At 39.6% G+C, this 25,459-nt stretch overlaps 2 protein-coding genes across 5 annotated transcripts in view; one reads left to right on the top strand and one right to left on the bottom strand.

Moving 5' to 3' along the window:
• The window catches only part of PLGRKT (plasminogen receptor with a C-terminal lysine), a 244,267-nt gene that overhangs the window by 68,335 nt on the left and 150,473 nt on the right, over window positions 1-25,459 (top strand). The window contains exons 2-3 of one of the 2 annotated variants that reach the window (XM_017949882.2): window positions 11,082-11,279; window positions 16,272-16,366. The gene's annotated coding sequence lies outside the window, so the exon portion shown is untranslated. The remainder of the gene's footprint in view (window positions 1-11,081; window positions 11,280-16,271; window positions 16,367-25,459) is intronic. The other variant, XM_017949884.2, reaches the window with a different exon arrangement.
• Window positions 1-25,459, bottom strand: part of PDCD1LG2 (programmed cell death 1 ligand 2) — a 60,291-nt gene that overhangs the window by 29,847 nt on the left and 4,985 nt on the right. For all 3 annotated transcript variants that reach the window (XM_017949879.3, XM_009188801.3, XM_003911732.4), the window contains exons 2-3: window positions 18,298-18,366; window positions 5,829-6,134 (exon numbers count right to left, since the gene is read on the bottom strand). In XM_017949879.3, the coding sequence (XP_017805368.1) occupies window positions 5,829-6,134; window positions 18,298-18,352 (361 nt within the window). In that variant the 5' untranslated portion in view covers window positions 18,353-18,366. The remainder of the gene's footprint in view (window positions 1-5,828; window positions 6,135-18,297; window positions 18,367-25,459) is intronic.

The following is a 25,459-nucleotide window of genomic DNA, read 5'->3' as shown; positions in this document are numbered from 1 at the left end:
TATTCCTAAGTATTTTATTTTATGTTTGCAGCTATTGGTTGATGTTGGTGTATAGCAGAGCTACTGATTTGTGTACGTTAATTTTGTATCCTGAAACTTTGCTGAATTTGTTTACCAGTTCTAGGAGCTTTTAAGATGAATCCTTAGGGTTTTCTAGGTATATGATCATATCATCAGCAAACAGCAACAGTTTGACTTCCTCTTTACCAATTTGGATGCCCTTTATTTCTTTCTCTTTGAGTGCTCTGGCCAGGACTTCCAGTACTATGCTGAATAAAAGTGGTGAAAGTGGGTATTCTTGTGTTGTTCCAATTCTCAGGGAGAATGCTTTCAACTTTTCCCCATTCAGTATAATGTTGGCTGTGGGTTTGTCATAGGTAGCTTTTATTACCTTAAGATATGTTCCTTCTGTGCTGATTTTGCTGAGGGTTTTAATCATAAAGGATGCTAGATTTTGTCAAATGCTTTTTCTGGATCTATTGAGATGATCATGTGATTTTTGTTTTTAATTCTGTTTGTGTGGTGTATCACATTTATTAACTTGTGGATGTTAAACCATCCCTGCATTCCTGGTATAAAACCCACTTGATCATGGTGGATAATCTTTTTGATATGCTGTTAGATTTGGTTAGCTACTATTTTGTTGAGGATTTTTGCATCTATGTTCATCAGGGATACTGGTCTGTAGCTTTCGTTTTTTGTTATGTCCTTTCCTGGTTTTGGTATTAGCGTGCTACTGACTTCATAGAATGATTTAGGGAGGATTCCCTCTTTCTCTATCCTGTGGAATAGTGTCAATAGGTTTGGGACCAATTCTTCTTTGAATGTCTGATAGAATTCAGCTGTGAATCTGTCTGGTCCTGGACTTTTTTTTGTTGACAATTTTAAAAGTTACCATTCAATCTTGCTGCTTGTTATTGATCTGTTTATAGTTTCTTTATCTTCCTAGTTTAATCTAGGAGGGTTGTATATTTCAGGAATGTATCCGTCTCCTCTAGCTTTTCTAGTTTATACATGTAAAGGTATTCATGGTGGCCTTGAATAATCTTTTGTATTTCCGTGATATCAGTAGTAATATCTCCATTTCGTTTCTAATTGAGATTATTTGGATCTTCTCTCTTCTTTTCTTGGTTATCAATTTTATTTATCTTTTCAAATAAACAGATTTTTGTTTAATTTCTCTTTTGTATTTTTTTGTTTCAATTTCATTTAGTTATGCCCTGATCTTTGTAATTTCTTTTCTTCTGCTGGGTTTGGGTTTGGATTGTTCTTGTTTCTCCAGCTCCAGGAGGTGTGACCTTAGATTGCCTACTTGTGCTCTTTCAGACTTTTTGATGTAGGCATTTAATGCTATGAACGTTTCTCTTAGCACTGCTTTTGCTGTATCCCAGAGTTTTGATAGGTTGTATCACTATTATCGTTCAGTTCAAAGAGTTTTTTATTTCTATCTTGATTTCATTGTTCACCCAGTGATCATTCATTATTTAACATCCATGTATTTTCATGGTTTTGAAGGTTCCTTTTTGAGTTGATTTCCAGTTTTACTCCACTGTGATCTAAGAGAGTACTTGATATAATTTTGATTTTCTTAAATTTACTGAGACTTGTTTTGTGGCCTATTATATGGTCTATCTTGGAGAATGTTCCATATGCTGATGAATAGAATGTATATTCTGCAATTGTTGAGTAGAATGTTCTGTAAGTATCTGTTAAGTCTATCTGTTGTAGGGCATAGTTTAAATTCATTGTTTCTGGTTTGAAGTACTTCTGTAAGCTTCAGCACATTCCTGGTGTTGGCTCTTCCCATTCTCCTGATCTGCCCAGGCCTTCAGGATGGTTTGGCCCTTGGTGTTCTTGTTTTTAGTGCCTCCTCTGTGACCCTGTCTGGAAACCTTTGCACAGACCAGTTCTCAACCCCAGCTCCTCTGAGAGACCCCTGGGTTCCTGGGGCCTCTCTGTTCTTTGGCCATGCTCTCGCCCCTTCCTCAGATGGATTGCCCCCAGTAATGTAGATGCCACCTGGCTTTTCAGAAACCACAGTCCTTTATCACTGTCTCTTCCAGAATCTCCAGTCATTCCACCTCATAATTTTTTCTGTCCTTTTCAAATTAACTCTTTTCACTATATTTGATGTGAATTTCTGCCCAGACGTCAACGAAGGTGCTATAAACAAACCCATTTTCAAGCTTTATGCCATGGATCAGGCATTTTAAGATAAAAACATGTCCTTCTTCTAGTCCTGCTTCATTCATTGGAACCCTCACTGGGGCCCCAGATCTATCTTGCTTCTTATAGAGACCCTGGATCAGGGTAGCCTACTCTTAGTGATGGTCTTCAACTTTTTTATTGTTTCCTCCTAAAATAATTATGATACAGTATGCTCTTCTCACCTATTAAGTTGATTCTTAGAATTTTTCATAGGTTTCTATACTGGAAAAACATATAATATTCAGCATCTTATGAATTTTTTTAGTAAAACAATTATTTTACTCTTACATATGTATCCAAAGGTATCTAAATATAAAATAAGTTATCTTTTATATACAACATCATCCTTGAAAAATACATACAAATATTTAACAACAGTATATAGTTTCAAATAGCTAGAAGGAGGACGTGGAATGTTCTCAACACAAAGAAATGATAAATATTTGAGATGATGAATATGCTAATTACCCCAATCTGATCACTATCCATTGTAAGTATTGAAACATCACTAGGTACCCCATAAATATGTACAATTATTGTCAATTTAAAAAAAGATAAAATACATTTCACATATACCCAAAAAAATGGTCTCAAAAGAAGGTGCACATAACTTCAGATTTTTTTCTACTGTATGTCTGTTATTGCTTGTAATCATCTTTTCACAATAAACTTAGTTAATGTGTCAATTTCTAAAATATATGTACATAATACAATATAGTTTCCACAAGAAAAAAAATATGCATCTAAAACAATATTACATATTTTAAATAAGCTCTTACAAACAAAAGAATATGTATGAAACATGCTGGAATAATTTCCTGTGTTAAAAAAGGGGAATGAGACTGGAAAATGTGGAAAAAAAGAGAATAAATAAATAAGACAAATAAGAGAGGCTTTTTAAGGTAAGGAACTTGATGAATTCAATTCCCTCTAAGTAAAAATAAATAAATTATTAAATGAAAAAATTCTTCTCTAACTATCTAAATTGTTTCTTTTCATTCATTGAACCTCACTTCCAATTTCACCTTCCCTACAGAATTTTGTCTTAATGTAACATATTTTTGTTTGACAGATTTTGCATTGATTATTGTTATATGTCTTTACAACAACAAAATATTTATAGTTATTGAAATTAAAACTTTTCTCTTGTGACTATGAAGCATTAAGTGTTCAAGGTTTTCTGCATTGAGATCTAATTTCTATTATTATTAACACATATTTGGTCAAAATGTAAAATGTTATGAATATTGATAATTATTAAACATGAAAGATGAAAATTTATTGGAAATGTGTCTCTTAATAAGATGGATATGGCTGTCTTTTTCAAATTATTCATGAATCTGAAGAAGCATATGACATGGTTGGAATGATTCTATATAATAGAATTCAGCATCAATTCTATTTCTATTTTTCATTTTTTTGTAGCTTATAAGGGCTAAGGAATCTTGTTTATATGAGTAAATCAATGGGAATGGTAGCAGTTTTGTTATAGCAATGTCATTTCATTCTTTGACCTGGTTTACATGGCAAAAATTACTCATTTTTGATTATCAGCTATTAACTTTATAAGAGCCTCCTTCAATGTTGTTGAAAGCAGAAAATTTGATACCATATTATTTGCAAAAGGGTTTTTAGTCATAACAGTTCCATCAGGTGTCAATGTTCCCAATCATTCTTTTGTTTAACACTATAGAGGGTTTTACACCCCGGGACAATGGACTGTATAAATGATGAGTGAGTGGTAGGCTTACAAGAGGAAGTGTTTCAGGGGAATCCCAAGAGCCTTGCCTGGCGTGCACATTCTCAGGCTCATCAATTTTGGGAAGGAGTATTTGGGGAACATGAGGATCTGGAAACTCACTTCCTAAAACTGCCTGTGCCCATACATCCCTTGAAAAGTCTTTGTAATCCCCAAATATCCCAGTTTGATGACCAACACTATAAGGAACAAATCTCTCCACAACTGAGAAATCCCTGGTCTAGGTAAGGAGTAGGCAGGGTGCCTCCCCAGGAATGAGAGACAGTCCTCAGCTTGAGAGAATGGGCAGAAGGCCTGGCCCATTAATACAGTGTTCAGATAGAGATCAATAAACACAGAGGTGGTGATTTAGGGTTGCAGATATTTGAGTACATCAAGGCATCCTGAGAATGTACAGCCTTACATTAAGGGAACTCAGACTAACTTCAGTATTCTAGAGTTCCTCTCAGCTGCTGCCAGGATGTAGGAAATGCAATAAAGATAGAAAACAGTTATATGTAGGCTAATGGCTTTCCTGGTGACTCACTGATGGTTGAGGTGTGAGGAGGTCACTGTCCCTGTAACAACTGAGGGTCTTTTAACCAACTCTGTGGACCCTTATTATATGCCAGGTACCATGCTCAGTTCTTTATGTTCATTATCTCTCTCAGTGTTGACAAAAATCCTGTGTGATTGGTACTACTATTGTTCTTCTTCTACAAATAAGCAAAATGTGAGGTTATGAAAGGCAAAATAACCTGCCCAAGGACAAGGGTGAACACAAATTCATCCGCATGTCCAGTCCCTCTAGTTTGTCCTTCTTTGTACCAGATCATAAAGTCACACACTTCTGCCGAGGTTAATGGTTTTTTGGGGCCAAAACCCACAGACCCTCTAGAAGACAGTATAGACCATCTGAGGTCCAATGCATGTGAGGGGAGAGGCCAGAGAAATATTGGCATCGTGTATCTCAGAGCACTCAAGCCCGGAGACCATAAGCCAATGAACAAGCAAAATCCATTTTTTATAGTTGTCATATGTCTTTCCCCAAATCACCTTTTCTAGAACAAACAAGAGTGTGAAGATTCTCTCTGTATTTAGGGTTTTGACTTGTACTGGGATGCAGAGGTACCTGAATCCAGAGGAACAGGGACAGCTATAGACTTCATGGGACTCTCTTGGGCTACCCACTTCCCTTTACTGGATCTCAGCTACTTCATCTGCAATAAATAGGGCTTGCATTTGAGCAGTGTTTTCCAAACTTGTAACTTTTTTATGATCCAAAGTAAGAAAAAAAATTTTATACCATGACCTAACACACACACACACACCCCCCTCAGAAATTAGTTTTACAGTACTCAGTACTACTCTGGGATGTCTTCTGATCTACTCTATCTATTCTCTTCTATTCATTATTTTTTAAAGGGTGGGAAACATGCATCTGGTTGCTACTCACTAAATTGATATTTTAATTCACTAATGGGTAGCAAACCATGGTTTTAAAAACTCTGGATTCAGGGTATAAACTATTGAAAAAGAGTATCTTAATAATCAAGTCAGGGATGTTCCATGGGAGAACTGTGAATTAGGCAAAGCTTATTTTTCAAACCCTCCCACATTTCAAGGACTAATTTTCCTGGCTTCCTCCAGTCCCATTTTATTCCTATAGCTCCTACCTCCTTTCACTTGTACTTCAGCTGCTTTGTACTCAGATGTCAAAAATTATTTCCGAGCAGATGCTTTCGTTTTCTCTGAAATAGCTCTGTCTCCTTAAAAGCAGCCTTCTTGTTTTTGCTTGAGCTACCTTTAATGGGTTTCTGTGACTTGCAGGTCCTCTGTTGGAGAGATGCTTCCATGGATTCTAGTCCTTGACACCACTCACCTTTGACTTTCAGAGTCAGGTACTTGTAGTCCCAGGCAACCCCATAGATGATTATGCATTGGTACTGTCCTTCGTCCCTCACTTGGACTTGAGGTATGTGGAACAAGGCCTTCCCTAGGGACAGCTGCTCCTCCAGCAAAGTGGCTCTTTCACGGTGTGGGGATGTATCATTTTCTACCTTTTGCAAACTGGCTGTTATTGCTCCAAGGTTCACATGACTTCCAGTGTCAAAGTTGCATTCCAGGGTCACATTGCTGCCATGCTCTATTATGTACAGTTCCTTAGGGACTGTCACCGTGAATAAAGCTGAAAAGAAAACAAGATATTTTGCCATTGTCTGCCTTTACTTTACATTCCAGTTCTTACAAAGTGTGACCTGAGACCCATCTCACCCCCATTTTCCAAAAGGCACCTGTCATTATCTCGACATTCCCTTGGTGAATCCTTTCTCTCCTTTGCCCCATCCATCTGGGCAAGAGTGGGATTCTTGACCCGCTGATCTGAGGTAGCTCTCTCCTCCAAACATTCCCTCCTGGGCAGCTGACTGCCCTTTGCTCCTCTCTGGGCACCCCAGCAAGAGCTTCTGGTGGACAACACTGCTTGCTCTCAGAGGCCTCTCCCACCTCCAGTCCCTGACCCCCTGAGCCCTACGGTCATTCCAGGTCGTATGTCATATAAGAACAAAATGCTTCCTTACGACTTCCCTACCATCAAGCTCTGAGCTCATGTTACTTAAATACCTTCACATCCTATTCTCCAGGTTCATTTTCCTCAATCCATATTGATTATATATTTTCCTGCCAAATATCACTTCCTCTCACCAGTGATGGTGATAATAACTATTACTTGTTGAGTTCTTACAATTATCAGACACTCTGCTAACACATTGTCTCACTGAGTCTTCCTAGAAGCCAGCAAGGTAGGTAATAATATTCTATCCTTTTTGTTTTTCAGAAAACAAAAATGAGGCATAAAAAGGTTAAGTAACTTGCCTAAGATTGCACAGCCAGAATCAGATCAGGTATTTCTAACCACCACATCATACAAGCCCACTGTAGATGCTTTCTATTTTCTAACAATAAAGGGAAAGGAAAAATGGAACTGATATTTAATGTATACCTAGTATGTACCACGCCAGGCACTGTAGTAGGAACTTTTAACTATATTGTTTAATACTGAAAACATGACCATGAAACATGTTTTGTCATTATGGTTATATCGTTGAGGAAACTGGCTCCAAGCAGTTCACTTCAGGACATGCATTAGTAAATTTAAAATCCAGAGCCAGTCAGATGTTTGACTTCAAAATCCGTGGTTTCCACTCAGTGTTTACCAAAATGTGAGGGACACGCCACTAGAAGTATGTAAGATGATTTTAGTTGAGGCAGAATCAAAGCCTAAAGGGAGTTAAATTATTCAGAGAGGAATTTGTTCCCTTTTCAATTATATTTCCTTCAATTGTATATAATTTGCAACTAGACTTCCACACCTCTAACACTGGCTATTTTTCCTTTTAATCAAACAGGAACCTTCCAGGCAGATAACAGTATCTGGGTAGGATTTGATAACACTGCTTTATTTTCATTGCGTTTATTTTTCTTCCTATTCTCTATTTACCAGTGCAAATGATACTTGTTTTTTATCTACCACAGGGGTATATGGTTTTATTTTTTAAAAGTTGAATTGATCTAAATAGTTCTATAAAAATGCATAAGGAGTGGCCAAACTAGTAAAGGTAGTGTTTACATCAATAAAGTGTGAAAAATGACAAAATTAGGCTGCTTCCATCATTAATGAATGGTTATTCATTGTGATGGAGATATAGGAAAATCTTGAAGTAGTTTTGGAATAATCACAGAAGATTAGATCAAATTATGTTCAGTAGAGCTTCATTCGTTCATTCAATCAAATCATTCATTCAACAAATATTTGGGGACTTCCTCTAAGCATTAGCTATTCAAGAAGTTGTTTCAGTATAAAATGTGATATGCAAGAGCATAGGATACAGTGACAGGTGAGCCTGGGTTCAAATGCTGACTATCAGAATTAGGAGTCCTTTGACTGTGAGTCCATCCTTTAATCTCTGTGAGCTTCAGCCTCCTTATCTATAAAATGAGGTTGGACTCTACCTCTCAGTATTATGGTGGAGGCTGGACGAGGTGTTACATGTGAAGTGCCTAGATCTGTCAGGCAGTAAGCACTCAGCAAATGTTCGTTCCTTTCTTTCGTATCTTTAATTCTTGGGAAAGTGGTAATTCATATGTGGAATGCATGGTCAATCTTTATCCTCCAGGATATTTTACTAACCAGGACAGTCCGTTCTCTGATCAGATTTCACAGTATAAGTAACTTTTGGGTTTTCTGCTGCTTGAATGATTCCCATTGCAGTTGTCCTCTGATTCAAGTTTTTCTTCCCACTATCCTGCAAATCTCTGAAGGCAAAGACCAGGCTGAGTTTGCTTTGATATATCCAGTATGTAGTACATACCAAGTTCTAGTTAAGAGCTTGGCAAATAAATGACAGAAAGAGAGAGAGGGAGAAAGAAAGGATGACCCTGGTTATATATTCACCTCTGCTTTCCTTTAATCAAACTGCAACTTGCCTGTGATCACACAAATTGACCTTCTTAATTGCCACACAGCACACTTGATAGTGATATCCACAAACCTGAGATTTATTTCAAATGACCAACATTTATAGCTTGCCTCTATTCCCTGTTTTAACTATGGCTAGAACATTAATGTGCCTTTCTACAGAGAGGAGTTCATGTGTGCCCAGCATTCTTTTGTGCAGGAGGGGCACAGGGGCAGGGCTATAAGGTGAGTGTATGTGTGTACAACAGTGCTAATCATATCTGCACTTGCTGTGCCAGGTTGCAAAGAACCTGAAATAATGCATGTAAAAAGAGATTTCCTGTATGATTCTTTTATTCCACTGCACACTTGGAATAGCTCTCACCTCGGAATCTCCGTAATGGGACCCTCTTCAGGGCAGATCCCTTTATGATGGAAGCCATCCTTAAATACTTGAGTTATTAAGTCCCTTATAACTTAATGCAGAGCCACCTGATATCAAATCCGATCTGTCCTTGAAGAATAATATTCAACTATTCATCAAATATGTAGTAATCACATGCCAAGTTCAAGAATTACCTACTACTTTTACTTTTCTATAATTCTTCTCTTGTTTAATTACATATGACACATAGGAAACAGGGAAGAAAATGGGACTTACAAGGAAGGTTAGTTGCTGAGTCTGCGTAACAACAAGAATTAAATAGATGACTTTGGGTAGAGACTCTGTTGAATCTATTTAGCAAATTTATTTACTGCACTATGCTTTCATTTCATGAGAAAGGGAACGCCTATAACTTCCTCTGGAACTCCCCTTAGTTTACAGCAGAACTCCCCTCTTTACTGCCTGGGCCTTTGATAAAAGTCCATTTTCTTCCTGTTTTTCCTGTCTGCTTTGTAAGAATATGTGCCAGGAGTGATAGGCATAAAGTATGCTCCTTTTCAGACAGGCAACATTTTTCAGCTAATATTTACAAGAGAAAACAGCAATTAGCACACGTGAATCATGTGTCTGAATAGCTCAGAATACCTAGAAGATTAATTGTTATTTGGTCTAATTTTGCCCCAAGTAAAGTTTCTAAGACGTGCAAATTTTGAGCTTGATTACTCCATACAAAATAAGGGGTTTAGGAAATGCAATACATTTTTGAAATCCTGAAACATTCTTGCTTATTGTAAGTTACAGAGTCAATCAAAACACTGTTGGAAACAATTCTATGAAGAGGTTTTTTTCTCAAGCCCAGCTACAAATAAGATTCACTAAGCAGAGGGCCTCAATCTTGGCTAACGTTGGAATCACCTGGGAGGCTTTTAAAACACACTAATGTCCAGACACTACTTTGGATCTGTTAAAATTAAATTATTTTGGGGATGAGGTCAGCATCATTAAAAATTTTCTTTTCCTGGGAGCTTCTCATGTGCAGACAGTATTGGGAACCATTAGTTACACAAATTAACATTTGCACTTGCAAACATCTTTTACCACCTTGCCCTTCAAAGTGTTGTCCTCAGCTTCACCTGGAAGCTAGGTAGAAGTGTAGAATTTCAGGCCTACCCCAGACCTAGAGAATCAGGATCTGCATTTAACAAGGTCACCGTGATGTGCATGCATATTAATGTTCGAGAAGTAGAGTTATAACATTGGTCTGCATTTGGACTGTCACTGGGAAGTAGAGTAATAGTTGATATTTCTTAAATGCAGTAAGTCAGACACTGGGCTAGCCCATCATTTCATTTCATGCTCCCAACAACTCTGCAAGGTAGATGTTGCTATCCACATTTTACAGATGGGGAAACTGAGGCTTAAAGAAGTGATGTAACTTGCCCAAGGTCAAAGAATGGTAGCTCATGGAACCAGAATTCAAATTCATCTCTGTGTCTTCAATGCATATTTATTTCTGTGCTACCAATGACTGCAGTTATGACTATATATCCACTGGCATGTGTACACTACATCCATGAGTGAGGTGTTTTTTTTGTTTGTTTTTTTTTGTTTGTTTTGTTTTTTTTGCTGTATGTTAAGGAAAAGATGTTTGGTTTTCTATTTTACATGCCACATGGTTATTAAATTAAGCTTCAATCTAGCATTGAGCTCCTGAAGGTATTAGACAAAGGACAAAACTGGAAGGTTTCCACAGCTACAAAATTAAGCAGACAACACAGGCTTTCCATTCATTTGGGGCCCTTAACTAAACTAAAGGGCAAAACACTTGGCAAAAGCATGAAAAATTTATACATGCAGGTCCTTTTGCTAGATTAAAACACTTAACTTGATGCATTGCAAAAATTCTTGAGGGAGCTTTGCATTTTATTGCAACCAGGCATCAATGGTAGTCAGCACCTGTCACATCTTCAGGAACACTTTCACACAATAAATCATTTGCATTGCCCAAGACAGCTTCCTCTTTAAGCTAAGTTTATATTTTATCCCCCACATTTAACAACAGAAGTGTAAGTTTTTTCAGACTTGCCACATAATGTACTTGAGAAGTACGGGTGGGGTGGGAGGTGCTTTACATAGCCACATTCTTCAGAAAACTCTGAAGTTCCTGGTTTAGGACAAAATTCTGCTCTATGCACCTGACTCATGTTCTGCTCAGTGTAGGAGGACTGCATGGAGACATGTTTTAGCATAGAAATCCTTTCCCCAACCTAATTCTTCTCCTTTGTATATCTCAGCAGTCAGCAGAAGTAGTTTTGGATCTAAAGATAGGCCAAGTGGAGTAACCCAGGCTGAGGTCTGTGCCCCAGAATGACCTCAGACATCACCATGGTCATTGTGGTCCCCCTGGTTTTCATCTACCTCTGGAGTATGAAGAGAGAAGAAAAACATCAATGAAAAAAGAAAGACCAGTCTTTCCTCTAAGACATGACAAGGTATAAAAAATATTTCTGGGTTATAAGATGTCCTTAGATTTTGAAATAAAAATGTAAGAAAAAACAAATATCAGTGTGATATTTGCAAAAGGATATACACATAGGTCAATGGAATAGAAAGTCCAGAAATAGACCCACATAAATATGACTAATTGATTCCGATGAAGATTCAAAGGCTATTGAATGGGGAAAGGATGGGTTTTTTTGACAAATGGGGCTGGAACAACTGAACATCTACATGTAAAACTAAAATGAGCTTAACCTATACATCCCACTTTATATAAAAATTAAAACGGATTATAAACCTTACATATAGAATATACAATTACAAAATGTGTAGAAGAAAACATAGAAGACAATTCTTTACATCTTGGGTTATGCAAAGAGTTTTTGGATGTGATACCAAGAGCATGATCCATAAAAGAAAAATTGATAAATCAAACTTCATCAAAATTAAAATCTTTGCTCTGCAAAAGCACAGTTAAGAAAATGAAAAGACAAGCTACAGACTTCAAAAGAATATTTGAAAATCAATATCTGATAAATAATTTGTGTCTGGAATAAAGAACTCTTAAGGTTGGGGCAGTGGCTCACACCTGTAATCCCAGCACGTTGGGAGGCCAAGGTGGGTGGACCACTTGAGGTCAGGGGTTTGAGACAGCCTGGCCAACATGGTGAAACTCCAACTCTACTGAAAATACAAACATTAGCCAAGCATGGTGGTACATGCCTGTAATTGCAGCCACTCAAGAAGCTGAGGCTGGAGAATCGCTTGAACTTGGGAGGCAGAGGCTGTAGTGAGCCAGGACACTGAATTCCAACCTGGGCAACAGAGCAAGACTGCGTCTCAAAAAAAAAAAGAGAACTTTTAAAACCTTACAATAAGAAAATAAACAACAATTAAACAATTGTTTAATTCCTTAGTATACAATTATAAAGGGTGAAATGATTTGAATGTCACCAAAGAAGATATACAATAAGTACATAAAAACTTAACTAAGGCCAGGTTCAGTGGCATATGCCTGTAATCCCAGCACTTTGGGAGGCTGAGGCAAGAGGATCACTTGAGTCCAGGAGTCTGAGACTGGCCTGGGAAACACAAGGAGATCCCATCTCTACAAAATTAAAAAAAAAAAAAATTAGCCAGGCATGGTGGCATGGCCTGTAGTCCCAGCTACTACAGAGGCTGAGGTGGGAGAATCGCTTGAGCCTGAGAGGTTGAGGCTGCAGTGAGCTACGATTGTACCACTGCATTCCAATCTTGTCAACAGAGTGATACCCTGTCTCAAAAAAAGAAAAAAAAATATGTGTGTGTGTGTGTATACACACACACATATATAAAATAAAATATGTATACTATATAAGATTATATATAAAATAATATATAAATAAATGTATACTTAATATCATTAGTCATTAGGAAAATGGAAATTAGAACCACTTCTACACACCTATTAGAATGACTTAAGAGCGGGGTGTGGTGGCTCATGCCTGCAATCCCAGCACTCTGGGAGGCCAAGGTGGGTGGATCACCTGAGGTCAGGAGTTCAAGACCAGCCTGGTCAATATGGCAAAACCCTGTCTCTACTGAAAATACAAAAAATTAGCAGGGCGTGGTTGTGGATGCCTGTAATCCCAGCTACTTGGGAGGCTGAGGCAGGAGAATTGCCTGAACCCGGGAGGTGGAGGTTGCAGTAAGGCAAGATCATGGCATTGCACTCCAGCCTGGGTGACAGAGCAAGACTCTGTCTCAAAAAAAAAAAATAAAAATAAAAATAAATAAAAGAAAAGAAAAAATAGAAAAGAATACCAGTGCTGGCAAGAATGAGGAACAATTAGAACTCTCATACACTTGCTGGTGGGAATGCAATAATGCTACAGCCACTATGGAAAGGTTTGGCAGTTTCTTATAATAAACCATACACTTACCACATGACCTAGCAATCCCACTTCTAGGTATTTATCCAAGTGAAATGAAAACCTAGGTTCACACAAAAAACCTATATGCAAATATTTATAATAACTTTATTTGTAATCACCCAAAATGGGAAATACCCAAATGTTCCCCAACTGGGGAATTTATAAACAAAATATAGTATACATACAATAGAATATACTCAACAGCAAAAAGGTATAAATTGTTGATTCACACAATATGAATGAATTTCAAATGCTTTATGTTAAGTGAAAGAAGCCAGATACAAAAGGATATCTAATGAATTATTACATTTATATGACATTCTGGAAAAGTCAAAACTCTAAGGACAGAAAATAGATCAGTAGGTGTCTGGACTTAAAACTTGGGAGAAGCTTTTTGTTTGTTTGTTTGGCAACGGATGGAACTGTCCTGGATGTTCACTGTGGTGGTGGTAGTTATATGACTAAGGATTTGTTAAAATTAATAAGATGTTTTTTAAAAAAATAAATGTTACGGTATGTAAATTTAAACATACATATGTAAGTACATCCATATATACCTCCTTTAAAAATGATATAAAATGTTTTACCCTAATTTTTCACTTCAAACTTTATTTTATAGATAACATAGTAGAGCATCCAAAGAGCATACAAGTAAGGAAAGAATTAATGATTAATGGTTTGTTCGAGTTTTATTCAGAGGCAACTTTCATCATAGTCTTTGGGAGGCACACACTTTTTTCAAGCATTAATCTAGCAGAAGAAAATGGAAATAATTATAATGTCTACCAATAGGGAACTGGTTAAATAAATTACAGCATGTCCAATAAAATACATAAATCTACTTAAAAATGAGGGATGTCTATATTTACTGATTTGGAAACTATAAAGAACATATGTTTATTGAATGCTTACTAAAACTTCTTTTAGTCCTCTTCAGTAATTTCTTTCATGAAAAAATAAAGGGCAATCTGAGAGTGGTGGCTCACACCTGTGATCTCAGTGCTTTGGGAGGCTAGGGCAGGAGGATTGCTTGAGACGAGCAGTTTGAGGCCAGCCTGTGTAACATAGCAAGACCCCATCACTAAAAATATTTTAAAAATTAGCCAGACAGGGTGGTACATGCCTGTAGTCCTAGCTACTCAGGAGACTGAGGCAGGAGAATCGCTTGATCCCGGGAGTTAGAGGCTGCGGTGAGTTGTGGTTGGGCCACTGTACGCCAGCATGGATGACAGAGCAAGACACTGTCCCTAAAAAGTTTTGTTTTAATTTAAAAAAGGTAAAAATAAAGAGCATATTGGATAGCGCTATGAAGAGTATTTGCAAAGGAGGTTTTACTGGGCTGGGGTAGGTGAAGCATTTCTGGGAAACTGGCAAAATTCTCCTTCTTAACCTAGGTGGTGGTTACAAAACTAATCACCTTATAGTAATGTTAAACTTTATAGTCATTTTATGTGGTTTTCTCTGTGATATATTTTACCACAGAAAGCTTTAAATAAATTTTCAAAATATATTTAATTAAGTAAAATGAACATCTGTGAACCTACCACCTACCTTAAGAACTAGCACATTACTAATGATGTATATCTACTGCCTGTACCAGAGGTAATTGGCATCCTGAATATTGGGCTTATCAATCTCTTCTTTACTTTTGTGTTTTTTGAGACGGAGTCTCACTCTGTCGCCCAGGCTGGAATGCAGTGGCACAATCTTGGCTCACCGCCACCTCCGACTCCCTGGTTCAAGGGATTCTCCTGCCTCAGCCTCCCAAGTAGCTGGGATTACAGGCATGTGCCACTACGCCCAGCTAATTGTTGTATTTTTTGTAGAGATGAGGTTTCACCATGCGGGCCAGGATGGTCTCGGTCTCCTGACCTCGTGATCTGCCCGCCTCAGCCTCCCAAAGTGTTGGGATTACAGGCGTGAGCCTCCACACCCGGCCTCTTCTTTACTTTTTAAGCTTTATCTTCTATATATAAGGTATGCTTAAGCAATATATTTATTTATGAAAAGGACGTTGTGCTATATGTTATCTTCTGGGCTTAATTTTTATTTAGTTTTTTACTCAACATTATGCTCTAAGATTCATAGATGTAGTCACATGTTTTTGTAATTTATCTACATGCTATATAATAAATGTAATCATATTTTTTGTAATTAATTTTTTGTAATTAATTTATTCACATGCTATGTATTACATATATAATATATGTATATTCTGTAAATATACCATGATTTCTATATCCATTCTCCAGTTGAAGTTCTTCTAGACCTACTCCTAGAATCAAATTCTCCAGGGCACTTGGGTTGTTTTTATTTATTTGTAATGTCTGAGAATACCAACATAAGTGTTTTTTTTGTTTGCTTGTTTTTTTAACGGAATCTCACTCTGTCACCCAGGCTGGAGTACAGTGGCGTGATCTTAGCTCACTGCAACCTCTGCCTCCCAGGTTCGAGCGATTTTTCTGCTTCAGCTGAGTAGCTCGGATTACAGGTGGCTGCCACCATGCCCGGCTAATTTTTTTTTTAATTTTTAGTAGAGAGCGGTTTCACCATGTTGGCCAGGCTGGTCTCAAACTCCTGATCTGAGGTGATCCACCTGCCTTGGCCTCCCAAAGTGCTGGGATTATAGGTGTGAGTCACTGTGCCTGGCCAGGTGTTATTTTTAAAATTTAAAAATAGAAAAGAAATGGGCACCGATAGGGTACTAAGCATCATATTGATTCAATTCATGTATCTTCTTTTCTTTTCAATGAAGCATGCAGGTCTGGGGCTGTACAAGGAGCAAGGAAGAAAATGTAATCCTCTGTCTGTCTGGCCAGCCTGATAGCTGTAGCTCCCTCTCAGGCACTGGGTGTTGCAGTCTGATTACTCTCATATTTTTATATGAGAAATTCCTTGTATTTTTAAAATTATATTTTATTATACAAATAATACCTAATACATGCTTCTTGTAAAAAAAAAAAAAACAACAAAACCTGAATATACATAATAGATAAGATCCAGACCTCCTCCCCAGCAGTAAACACTAATTATTTCTCAGATTCTTAGTTTTTTTGTTGTTTTGTTTTTCAGGTACCCTCTTCTGAAATCAAAACTCTTTAATTAAAGAGACATGAAATGACAAGATTTTTAAAAAAATATCACGAGGAGAAGGCATTCTAATTTAGGTAGGTATTTAGTATTTGTTTGAACTGATGTTATCTGCATAGTGGAAAGCAGAGAAGAATTCCAAATTTGTGAAGAAAGTGAGAAAGTGCTACATTTTTACTTTCCTTTCAGTTAATTCAGCAACACAATTCATTACACATATTTTTGATTCTGTGAATGTCCAGAATAAACATTCAATACATATCCATGTTCAGACTTCAGTGCAAAAACCGATTCCAAAGTTGGAAGATTTATGGATTGTCTGCCATTTTTGATTACCATCATCATGGTAGCACAGTAGGGTAGAAAGGACATTAGCTTTGTGGAAATCTTGCCTGTGTCACCTAATAAGTATGTAATCTTGGGGAAATTAAGTACCTTTTCTGAGTTCTAGTTCCCTCACCTGCAAAATGATCGTTGTGAAGATTAAATGAACTATACCATATGTAAATTTTCTAGCATGGTATCTGGCATTTAGTGAATTCTCAATAAATGTAAATGCTCTTCCTTTTGCCCATTAGTATACCTAACTGGGAGCTAGCGCCTATCTTCATTGTCTTGTGCTGATTATCTTAGAAGAAAAGACCCTTCCTCTGTAGAAAGAGCCAATGAGGACTAAAAAATATTGCTCCTTGTCACCCTAGCTCACTCCTTTCCTAAGAGAGAAGGCAAAAAACAAAGACAGAAAACCCAGGATCTCAATGTTTTTAAGGACAAACCCACAGAGGTTACACGTTCCCCAAGTTTTTTCCTGAAGCCCCCAGTCCTGCCACAGGATGGGGAACTGCAGTGTCTTTTGGCCCTCATTTCCCTTATCACTCTACAGAAACTTGAAGCTGTTTTGTAGCATGGAAGTATTTGCCCCTTTTGCTTGTCTCTAAAATTCCTGCCAGGCAGGGTTCCTTGCAAAGAAAACATGAAAAGTTCCTTTAGCTGGCCCTGCAGGCAGGAGCAGAGTAGAAGTAAGCAGAATATCTCAGGGTCTTCCTTTGAGGAGGGCCCCAAGTGCATGTCTCTAGTACCAGACCAGGCTGGGCAGCTCAAAGGAGTGAGAGGAATGTGACTGAGTAAAGAGTGATCTGGAACAAGTCAGTAGGGAGGAGAAAGCTCTTCGAAAGGTTATCAAGTGCCAAGGGAGCCATTATTTCTCAATCATGAGCAGAAAGATGATTTCCCATGGGGCTGGGGCTACTATCTTGAGGACTTAATCCTCTGTCCCCACCTCTGTCTCACTCTCTTACCTCTTGGTGTTCATCCAAAATAGTACACTCATGGTCCTAACTACACCCTCGAATGGTCTGAACTACCTTCCCCAGGAGAACAACCAACTGTGAAACTGCTTTTCTTCCTGCTCACCCTCATCCTCCAATAGAAGTCCTTTCTTCAAGTTCAAAGGGATAGCCTTAAGGTTCATTGTTCATTTGGGTTTTAGGAAGACTCAGTAAACCACATTAAGGTATGAATGACCAGTGGCTGCTACTGTTGCTTTTCAAAAGAGAAACTCACAAAAACAACTAATAATACGCAGAATGTCTTCAAGACATTATCTTTAGAGTAACAGTGTCCCCTGGCCATTGTCTTCTTACTCTCCCTGCCAGAAAGGAAGGGGACAGCCACTTGGCATCTCACCTTTAAGGGAACTCAACCCCTGCCCTCTTGTATCAGTTTAGATTTACACAGTCTGAATGATCCTGTCTTCTTGTCATTACCCTCACTGGATAGTGGGGATATATGGAGCAATATTCTCAGTCCTCGTTTCTGTCAGATAGGGACATTGGCATGTATAAGCCACTTTGGGGACTCTTCTTTTTGTGGTGCTTGGAATAGCCCAGAAATTATATTTCCTCTCAAAGAAAGCCCTCAGCTTGAGGACCACATTCTCATTTTTGGCTTTGGCTAGGGGCCACCACCTGCTCTTCTTTCTTAAGCCTCTCCCTTTGTCCTTTCTTACCTGCTGTCTGGTGAAGCTGCAGTTCCAGGCTCAACATTAGCAGGAGGAAGATCATGTTCTGTATTTGATCTGAAATAGACAATTGAAAGTCTCAGGGCCTTATGAAACTTTGCTGGGTCTTTGGTGCTTTGTTCACTTTTGAAAACAAGGAAACAAACTGTTTGGGGAAGGTGACAGACCGTGGTAGAGTGGAGCTGAGAGGAGAAGTTATAGGTTGATTTCCTGGAGAAGAGAAGATATAAATTAAGAGTAAGTAAGACACTCTTTATAAATCCAAATGAGAAGTTCTTCTTTCTTTTTTAATGGTCTTTTCTGAGTATGAACCAGTCCTTGTGAACCACACATATTGGCAGTTACCTGCACGTCTCATGAAGTTTTCTATAGCTTTTTTCAATAGCTGGCCCTTGAACCCCAAATTTGTTTGTCAAATGAATAATTGGACACCATCTTCTTTACCTGGACTGGATGTCTGGGAGTCTGACAGTTGAAAATAAGGCTCCATAGAACAGAGCTACATTCTCAAGAAATACTTGCTAGTTAACTGAGCAAAGTAGTCAAGTGCTTTTGAGTGCTGGAATTGAGTTTGCCCATCACTTGAACTACCTCTTACTAAGAGGTTTAGACAGGGAGAGTAGGGAACTGGCTCTGATGAGGGTGGGGGCTGCAGATGCCCCACCTTCGTCCTGCTCTTCCTCCCATGCTTTCTCCTTTGCTCTGAAGCTTTCTTTATCCATGGACTTCTTATGGTTGAGGAAAGGGACAGAGCACACAGCTAATCTGATAATGGTTTTGAGACCAAGGAGGCTTTCCACCTTTTATCAGCCATGGAATCATTTCTTCAAGGGAAATCTGTTGGAGCCATACATCTAAATCAGGTAACGGCAGAGCTGCTCTGAGTGTGATGAAAAGCAGTGGAGGGTGTGGATCAGGAGAATGATAGAACCTCATTTACATCATTAAAAGACAACTCAGCTTTGGTGCAGGCAATAGACTATTGCTGGGAGGGAGAGGTTGCTGGCAAGATTCCAAGCAGTGAGATCAGTTAGGAATGTGTTTGCAGAAATGCTGATAACTTAGAGTAGCGGGGCTAGTGGAGGTGAGAAGTAGTCTGTTGGTGAGTTTATATATTTTTTCTTTGTTTTAAAATTTTATTTTAAAAATTTCAACAGCTTTATTAAAGTATAACTGATATGAAAGAGGGTTATATATGTATATGTGTGTATATATATTTAAAACACAGACTTTTTTAAAATGCACGACTCAGTGGTTTTTAGTATGTTCACAGAGTTGTGCAACGAACACTATTATCCAATTTTGGAACATTTTCATTACCCTAAAAAGGAACCCCTTACCCATTAGCTGAAACTTCCTGTTTCCCCTTCCCTTTCGGTGTGGCCTTTGGCAACCACTAATCTAGTTTCTGTCTCTATCAGTTGCTTATTCTGGATATTTCATAAAAACAGAATCATACAATATGTGGACTTTTGTGGCTGGCTTTTTTTCACTGAGCATAATGTTGTCAAGGCTCATCTGTGTTGTAGCACATATCAGTACTGCATTCCTTTTTGTGACTAAATAATATTCCATTGTATGATATACCACATTTTACTTACCCATTCATCAGTTGATGGTCATTTGGATTGTTTCTGCTTGTTGGCTATTATTAATAATGTTGCTGTGAAAACTCATATATAGTCTTTTCCTATGTATACTTTTAATTATGTTGGGTACATATGTAGGAGTAGAATTGCTGAATTAAATGGTAACTCTATATTTAACTTTTTGAAGAATTGCCAAACTATTTGTCAAATATATGATTTGGAAATATTTTCTCCCATTCTGCACATTGTCTTTTCAGTTTCTTGATAGAATCCTGTGAAGCATAAATGTTTTAATTTTTATTTTATTTAATTTTAAAACACAAATTGATTTTAAGTAAAAAAAATCCAATTTATCCACTTTTTTCTTTTATTGTTGTGCTTTAGGTGTCACATCTAAGAAACCATGGCCTAGTCAAGGTCACAAGATTTACATCTGTATTTTCTGCTAAGATAAATATAAATGGAGCAATTGTACAACTGGATGTCCACATGCAAAAGAACAAATTTGGAGCCTTACCTCATACCATAAACAAAAGTTAAACAAAATGGATCAAAAACCTAAATATAAGAACTTTAGTTCCAAATTTGTTCTATTGATCATGGGCATGCAGTTGTGCCTGTACAGTTTGTTGATGAAATTATTCTTTCCTTATTGAACTGTATTGGCACCCTTGCAAAACATTAATTGATCATATATATAAGGATGTAGTTCTGGACTCTTGATTCTATTTTATTGAACTATATGTCTATCCTATGTCAGTACCACACAGTCTTGATTACTGTAGTTTTGTAGTAAGTTTTGAAATTGGAAAGTGTGAGTCCTCCAACTTTGTTAGTCTTTTTCAAGATTTTTTTTTAGGGGGCTATTCTGGCTTCCTTATATTTTCAAATGAATTTTAGGGTCAACTTGCTCATTTCTGCAGACAAAGGAAGCTGGAATTTTGGTAGGGATTGCATTGAATCCATAGATCAATTTGGGGGAATACAGCCAGCTAAATAATATTTAGTCTTCCAGTTCATGAATACAGTATGTCTTTCCTTTATTTAGGCTTTCTATAGTTTGAAAAAAGACCTGAGGGAACTGCTGACAGGCTGGATATATAGTTTGAGAAAAATAGAGAAATTAGGAAAATTCCTAAGTTTGGGGCTTGAGTCACTAGGGCAATGGAGATGCTATTTATTAAAATGAAGGAGCCTGAGGGAGAAGCAAATTATGGAAGGGGAAAAAGAGTTGTTTGGTGTAGATTTGGTTTGAAATGCCTATTAGATATCCAAGTGGAGGTGTTTAGTAGGCAGTTGGGGTAGAGATGTAAATTTAGGAGTCATCAATGCGGAAGTGTTAAAGATTTAAAGTCATGGATATCTGCATTACATCACATATGGAAAGATAGGAAAGGGAGTGCCCAAGGACTGAGACATGGGATATTTCAACATTTATAGATCTTTGTGAGGAGAGGTCACCAGCAAAGAAGACCGAGAGGAAGGATACAAAGACAAATGGCAGTGTGTATTATCCATGCATTTTATTTTCTGTATCCTGATGCTTTGACACTTGGGGCCTTGCTGACCCTGAAGGGACTGCCCCTCCCAGGGTTAGCCAATTCTAACCTCTAAGAGAGGGTAAACCACTTGCTCATGAGCACACCTTTCAAATGCAAACCAACCCATTCCAGAGCCCATACCAACAACTGCCTCATTTATTGGAGGCTTTCACATTCCCAACACTATGCACCTGCCCTAATCACCTCAGGGCCAAGTACCAGAAGACTAGGGAGAGCCCCTATGCCCCAGAGCCTGCTGAAATTATTCATATTAGCTAATCCTAACTCCACTCACCCTGCCTCACACATTTCTTCCTGTTGAAACCACAATAAAGATCTTGCCCACCCCCTACCCCCCTCCCAGCTGACCCTGGTGCTTCCCCACGTGGCCCCTTGTGGCATGGTGTGCTCCCTTCTCTTGGGATCTGTGAATTCAACATACTTTTTTCAATGGCAGTCATTTCCTGATATGTTGACCTCACCATACCTAAATAATAATAAAACCTATATTTTAAAACACAGGGCTACAAAGGAGTGATCAGTAGAGCCAAATACTCTTGAGAGTTGCATTTAGCAGTATGGAGGTCATGGATGATCCTGACAAGCACAGTATCAGCGAGTTTTGTACAGATGAAAGCTTGAATAGGTTCAAAAGAGAATGGGTAAAGATGTGGTGACAAATATAGGCAACTCTCTCAAGAAGAGTGCTATAGAAAGGAGAAGAGAAATGAGTCAGTAGCTAGAGGGAAATGGAAGGTCCTCAGTGAGCTGTATTCTTGTTTTTATTTTAGAAAGGGAGATCTTAGTGCTTTCCACAGGGAAATGCTCATGTCATCCCTTAGCTTGACCTGAAGATACCTTTCCTTATCAAAATGCAAATATATCCAAGAAAGGTATCATCTTAAGCTGCACGAACAGGCCTGGCACTTGCCAGCATTCTTATTTTTAAATCATGAAAGGACAGCAGGTAACAGGTCTAGCAACAGAAAAGACTCCTGGATCACCCACCACTGGCTTTAACTTCCCGTTCTTCCTTGCCCTTCCACAGGGACTTTCCTGGCACACTGTCTCCTTGAGCAAACTGAGGAACAGACACTGTTATAAAGATACTTTCCAACAAGTAGCTTCCTTTCCTACTAATCCTCCTCTAGGGAAAATATGGTTTATGAAATGGGTAAGAGCTCAGGCTCTAAAAATCAGACACATCTGGGTTTAATCCTGGTTTTACAAATTGTAAGCCTCTAACACCTTGGACAAATTTTGAAAAGTCTTTGTGCCTTGTTTTCCTATTACGCTAATAGTAACAACACCCACCTTAAGCTAGAATCTTGGGGGTCATCTTAGACCTCTGCATTTCTCATCTCGCAAATATGGTCCATCCCCTACTCCTGCTAATTCTCCCTCCTGGATACTTTTTGCATGATGGCTCTCCTTTCTTCCACCCCACTGCCATCACCTTAATTCAGCTTCTTATCATTTCTTCTCATACCATAGCAGAGCCTTCTTACTGCTATTTTTACCTTCTAGTCTTGCCTTCCTCTGCTCCATCCTCCACTTATTGAGGTGAAGGACAAGAACCTTGGAGTCATCTTGAGTCCTTTCTTTTCTCATTCTACATCTGATTCATTAACAAACCCTATTGGCCCTTCCTTCAAATATATCCAGAATCTGACCATTTCTCACCAGCTCCACTGCTTCCATATCAGTCAGAGTCATTGTCATCTCTCATGGTGATTTCTGCAGTAGTCTGACAACTGGATTCTGATTCCAATTTTGCCTTCCTGCAGTTGATTCTGCAGCCAGAGTGGTTTTTAAAAAATAAAAGTCAAACCATATCTGCTTAAAACCTTCTAATGGCTCAACATTTCACTCAGTGTAAAACCCAGTTTTTTCAATAGCCAAGACAAGAGGGCCCTCTCTCTTGGACCCCATGCTTTAGAGGACCCCACTGTGCCCATCTTTCTTCCTGAGGGTAAGGTGTTTGCAAGGCTGAGAGGTGTTATCTGGAGCCTTTGACCTACCAGCCACCATCCATTGCAGTCTGTCCTTGAAACACTGGAATTCCCAGTCTGAATGGCCTTAAGCCTGCTTCCAGGCCTGTGTGGCTTCTTCCACAGATCCAATCCCTAAGGGAGGACCTTGCTGCCAGTGTACATGTGCCTCTACCTGGACACTTTCATTGTTCTTTCTCCTGAGACTGTCTTACGTAAAATTGCAAGAGCACTCCAACCCTACCCCAGCATTCCCAACAATCCTCAGTTATCTTTTATTCCCCAAATCTGTATTACCATCTAATATACCATATAGGCCTCTCTCTGTTGCCCAGGCTGGAGTCAGTGGCACAATCATAGCTCACAGTGATGGCAGCACCTGCCCATTTAGAGTAGCTGCAGCAGGGGAGGTGTGGCCAGGGGAGCCAAGAACAGGTGGGAGTCCCACCCCCTACTGAGTTGGCAGGGTGGGAGCCCCATGCTCCCAGGCACCACTGCAGCTGACCAGCTGTGGCTTTGGACCCAGGCATCTGTATTCTCAGGGGCCCAGGAAGTCCCCTGCTCCCACGAGCTTGAAGGTGGCTGCTCCCGCTCCCTGGCCTCTCCCCAATCCTGGCGACTGCTACTGGGTGAAGCAAAGTTGTAGACAAGCCTAGGTGCTGTCACAACCCCGCCAGGCATGTGGGTGCTCAGGGTGGTGCTGACACACTAGCCCCCTGCTGCCTCGACCTCTTCCGGATGTTGAGTGCTGACAAGCACAGGAGGGAGGCTGAGCAGGGGCTGAGGGTGGCTCAGGGCAGGCCTGCAGGCACCCCTTGGCACGAACAGCCTGGGTGTCATGGACAGTATGTTGATGGCAAGAGGCAGACAGGTTCCTTGGCAGAAAGGGGTTAGGTCCCTGGTGAAACCCAACCTTCAAGCCAGGGATGGCCCAAAGCCTGGGGGCCAGGTTGCCAATTGTGGGTGGAGTCTACAGCCTGTGGTAAGAACTTACAGTGCTTTGTCCAGGCCCTTCCATGGCTGCCCATGGGCCAATCAGCACACGCTTTCTCCCTTCTGAGCCTGTAAAAACCCTGGACTCGGCCGGGCGCGGTGGTTCATGCCTATAATCCCACCACTTTGGGAAGCCGAGGCCAGCGAATCACGAAGTCAGGAGTTTGAGACTAGCCCTGGCCAACATGGTGAAACCCTGTCTCTACTAAAAATACAAAAAATTTAGCTGGGTGTGGTGGCGGGCACCTGTAATCCCAGCTACTTGGGAGGCTGAGGCAGGAGAATCGCTTGAATCCAGGAGGCAGTGGTTGCAGTGAGCTGAGATCGCGCCACTGTACTCCAGCCCTGGTGACAGAGTGAGACTCCATCTCAAAAAAGCAAAACAAACAAACAAACAAAAAAACCTGGACTCAGCCAGACTTGAACAGACATTGGGACTACCAGTTGTGGGAAGGAGCTGCTTACTTCAGGTCTCCTCTCTCTTTCTCTCTCTCTCTCCTCCCCCCCCCCCCCCCGCCCCCGTCTGATGGAGTCTTGCTATCTCACCCAGGCTGGAGTGCAGTGGTGTCATCTCAGCTAACTGCAACCTCGCCTCCCGGGTTCAAGTGATTCTCCTGCCTCAGTCTCCTGAGTAACTGGGACAACAGGCATGCACAACTGCGCCTGGCTAATTTTTCATATTTTTAGTACAGACGGGGTTTCACCGTCTTGGCCAAGCTGGTCTCAAACTCCTGACCTTGTGATCTACCCGCCTCGGCCTCTCAAAGTGCTGGGATTACAGGTATGAGCCACCTTGCCCAGCTTGGGTCTCCTCAACTCTCTGGGATGACCTGCCTGTGGTAAGGAGCTATCCATTGTGGGTCTCCTCTCTGCTGAGAGCTGAACACTCGTTGGGACCACCTGCCACTTTGGGTCTCCTGAAAGCTCCTGAAAGCTGTTCTGTCACTCATTGAAGCTCCTCTCTGCCTTGATCACCCTCCAGTTGTCCGCATACCTCATTTTTTTCTGGACAAGGGACAAGAACTCAGGACCTGCC

Source organism: Papio anubis, chromosome 13 (assembly GCF_008728515.1).
Source record: "Papio anubis isolate 15944 chromosome 13, Panubis1.0, whole genome shotgun sequence".
NCBI classification, from domain to species: domain Eukaryota; kingdom Metazoa; phylum Chordata; class Mammalia; order Primates; family Cercopithecidae; genus Papio; species Papio anubis.
The sequence above is the reverse complement of the archived record's forward strand: the minus strand, read 5'-3'. Positions and strand labels throughout refer to the sequence as shown.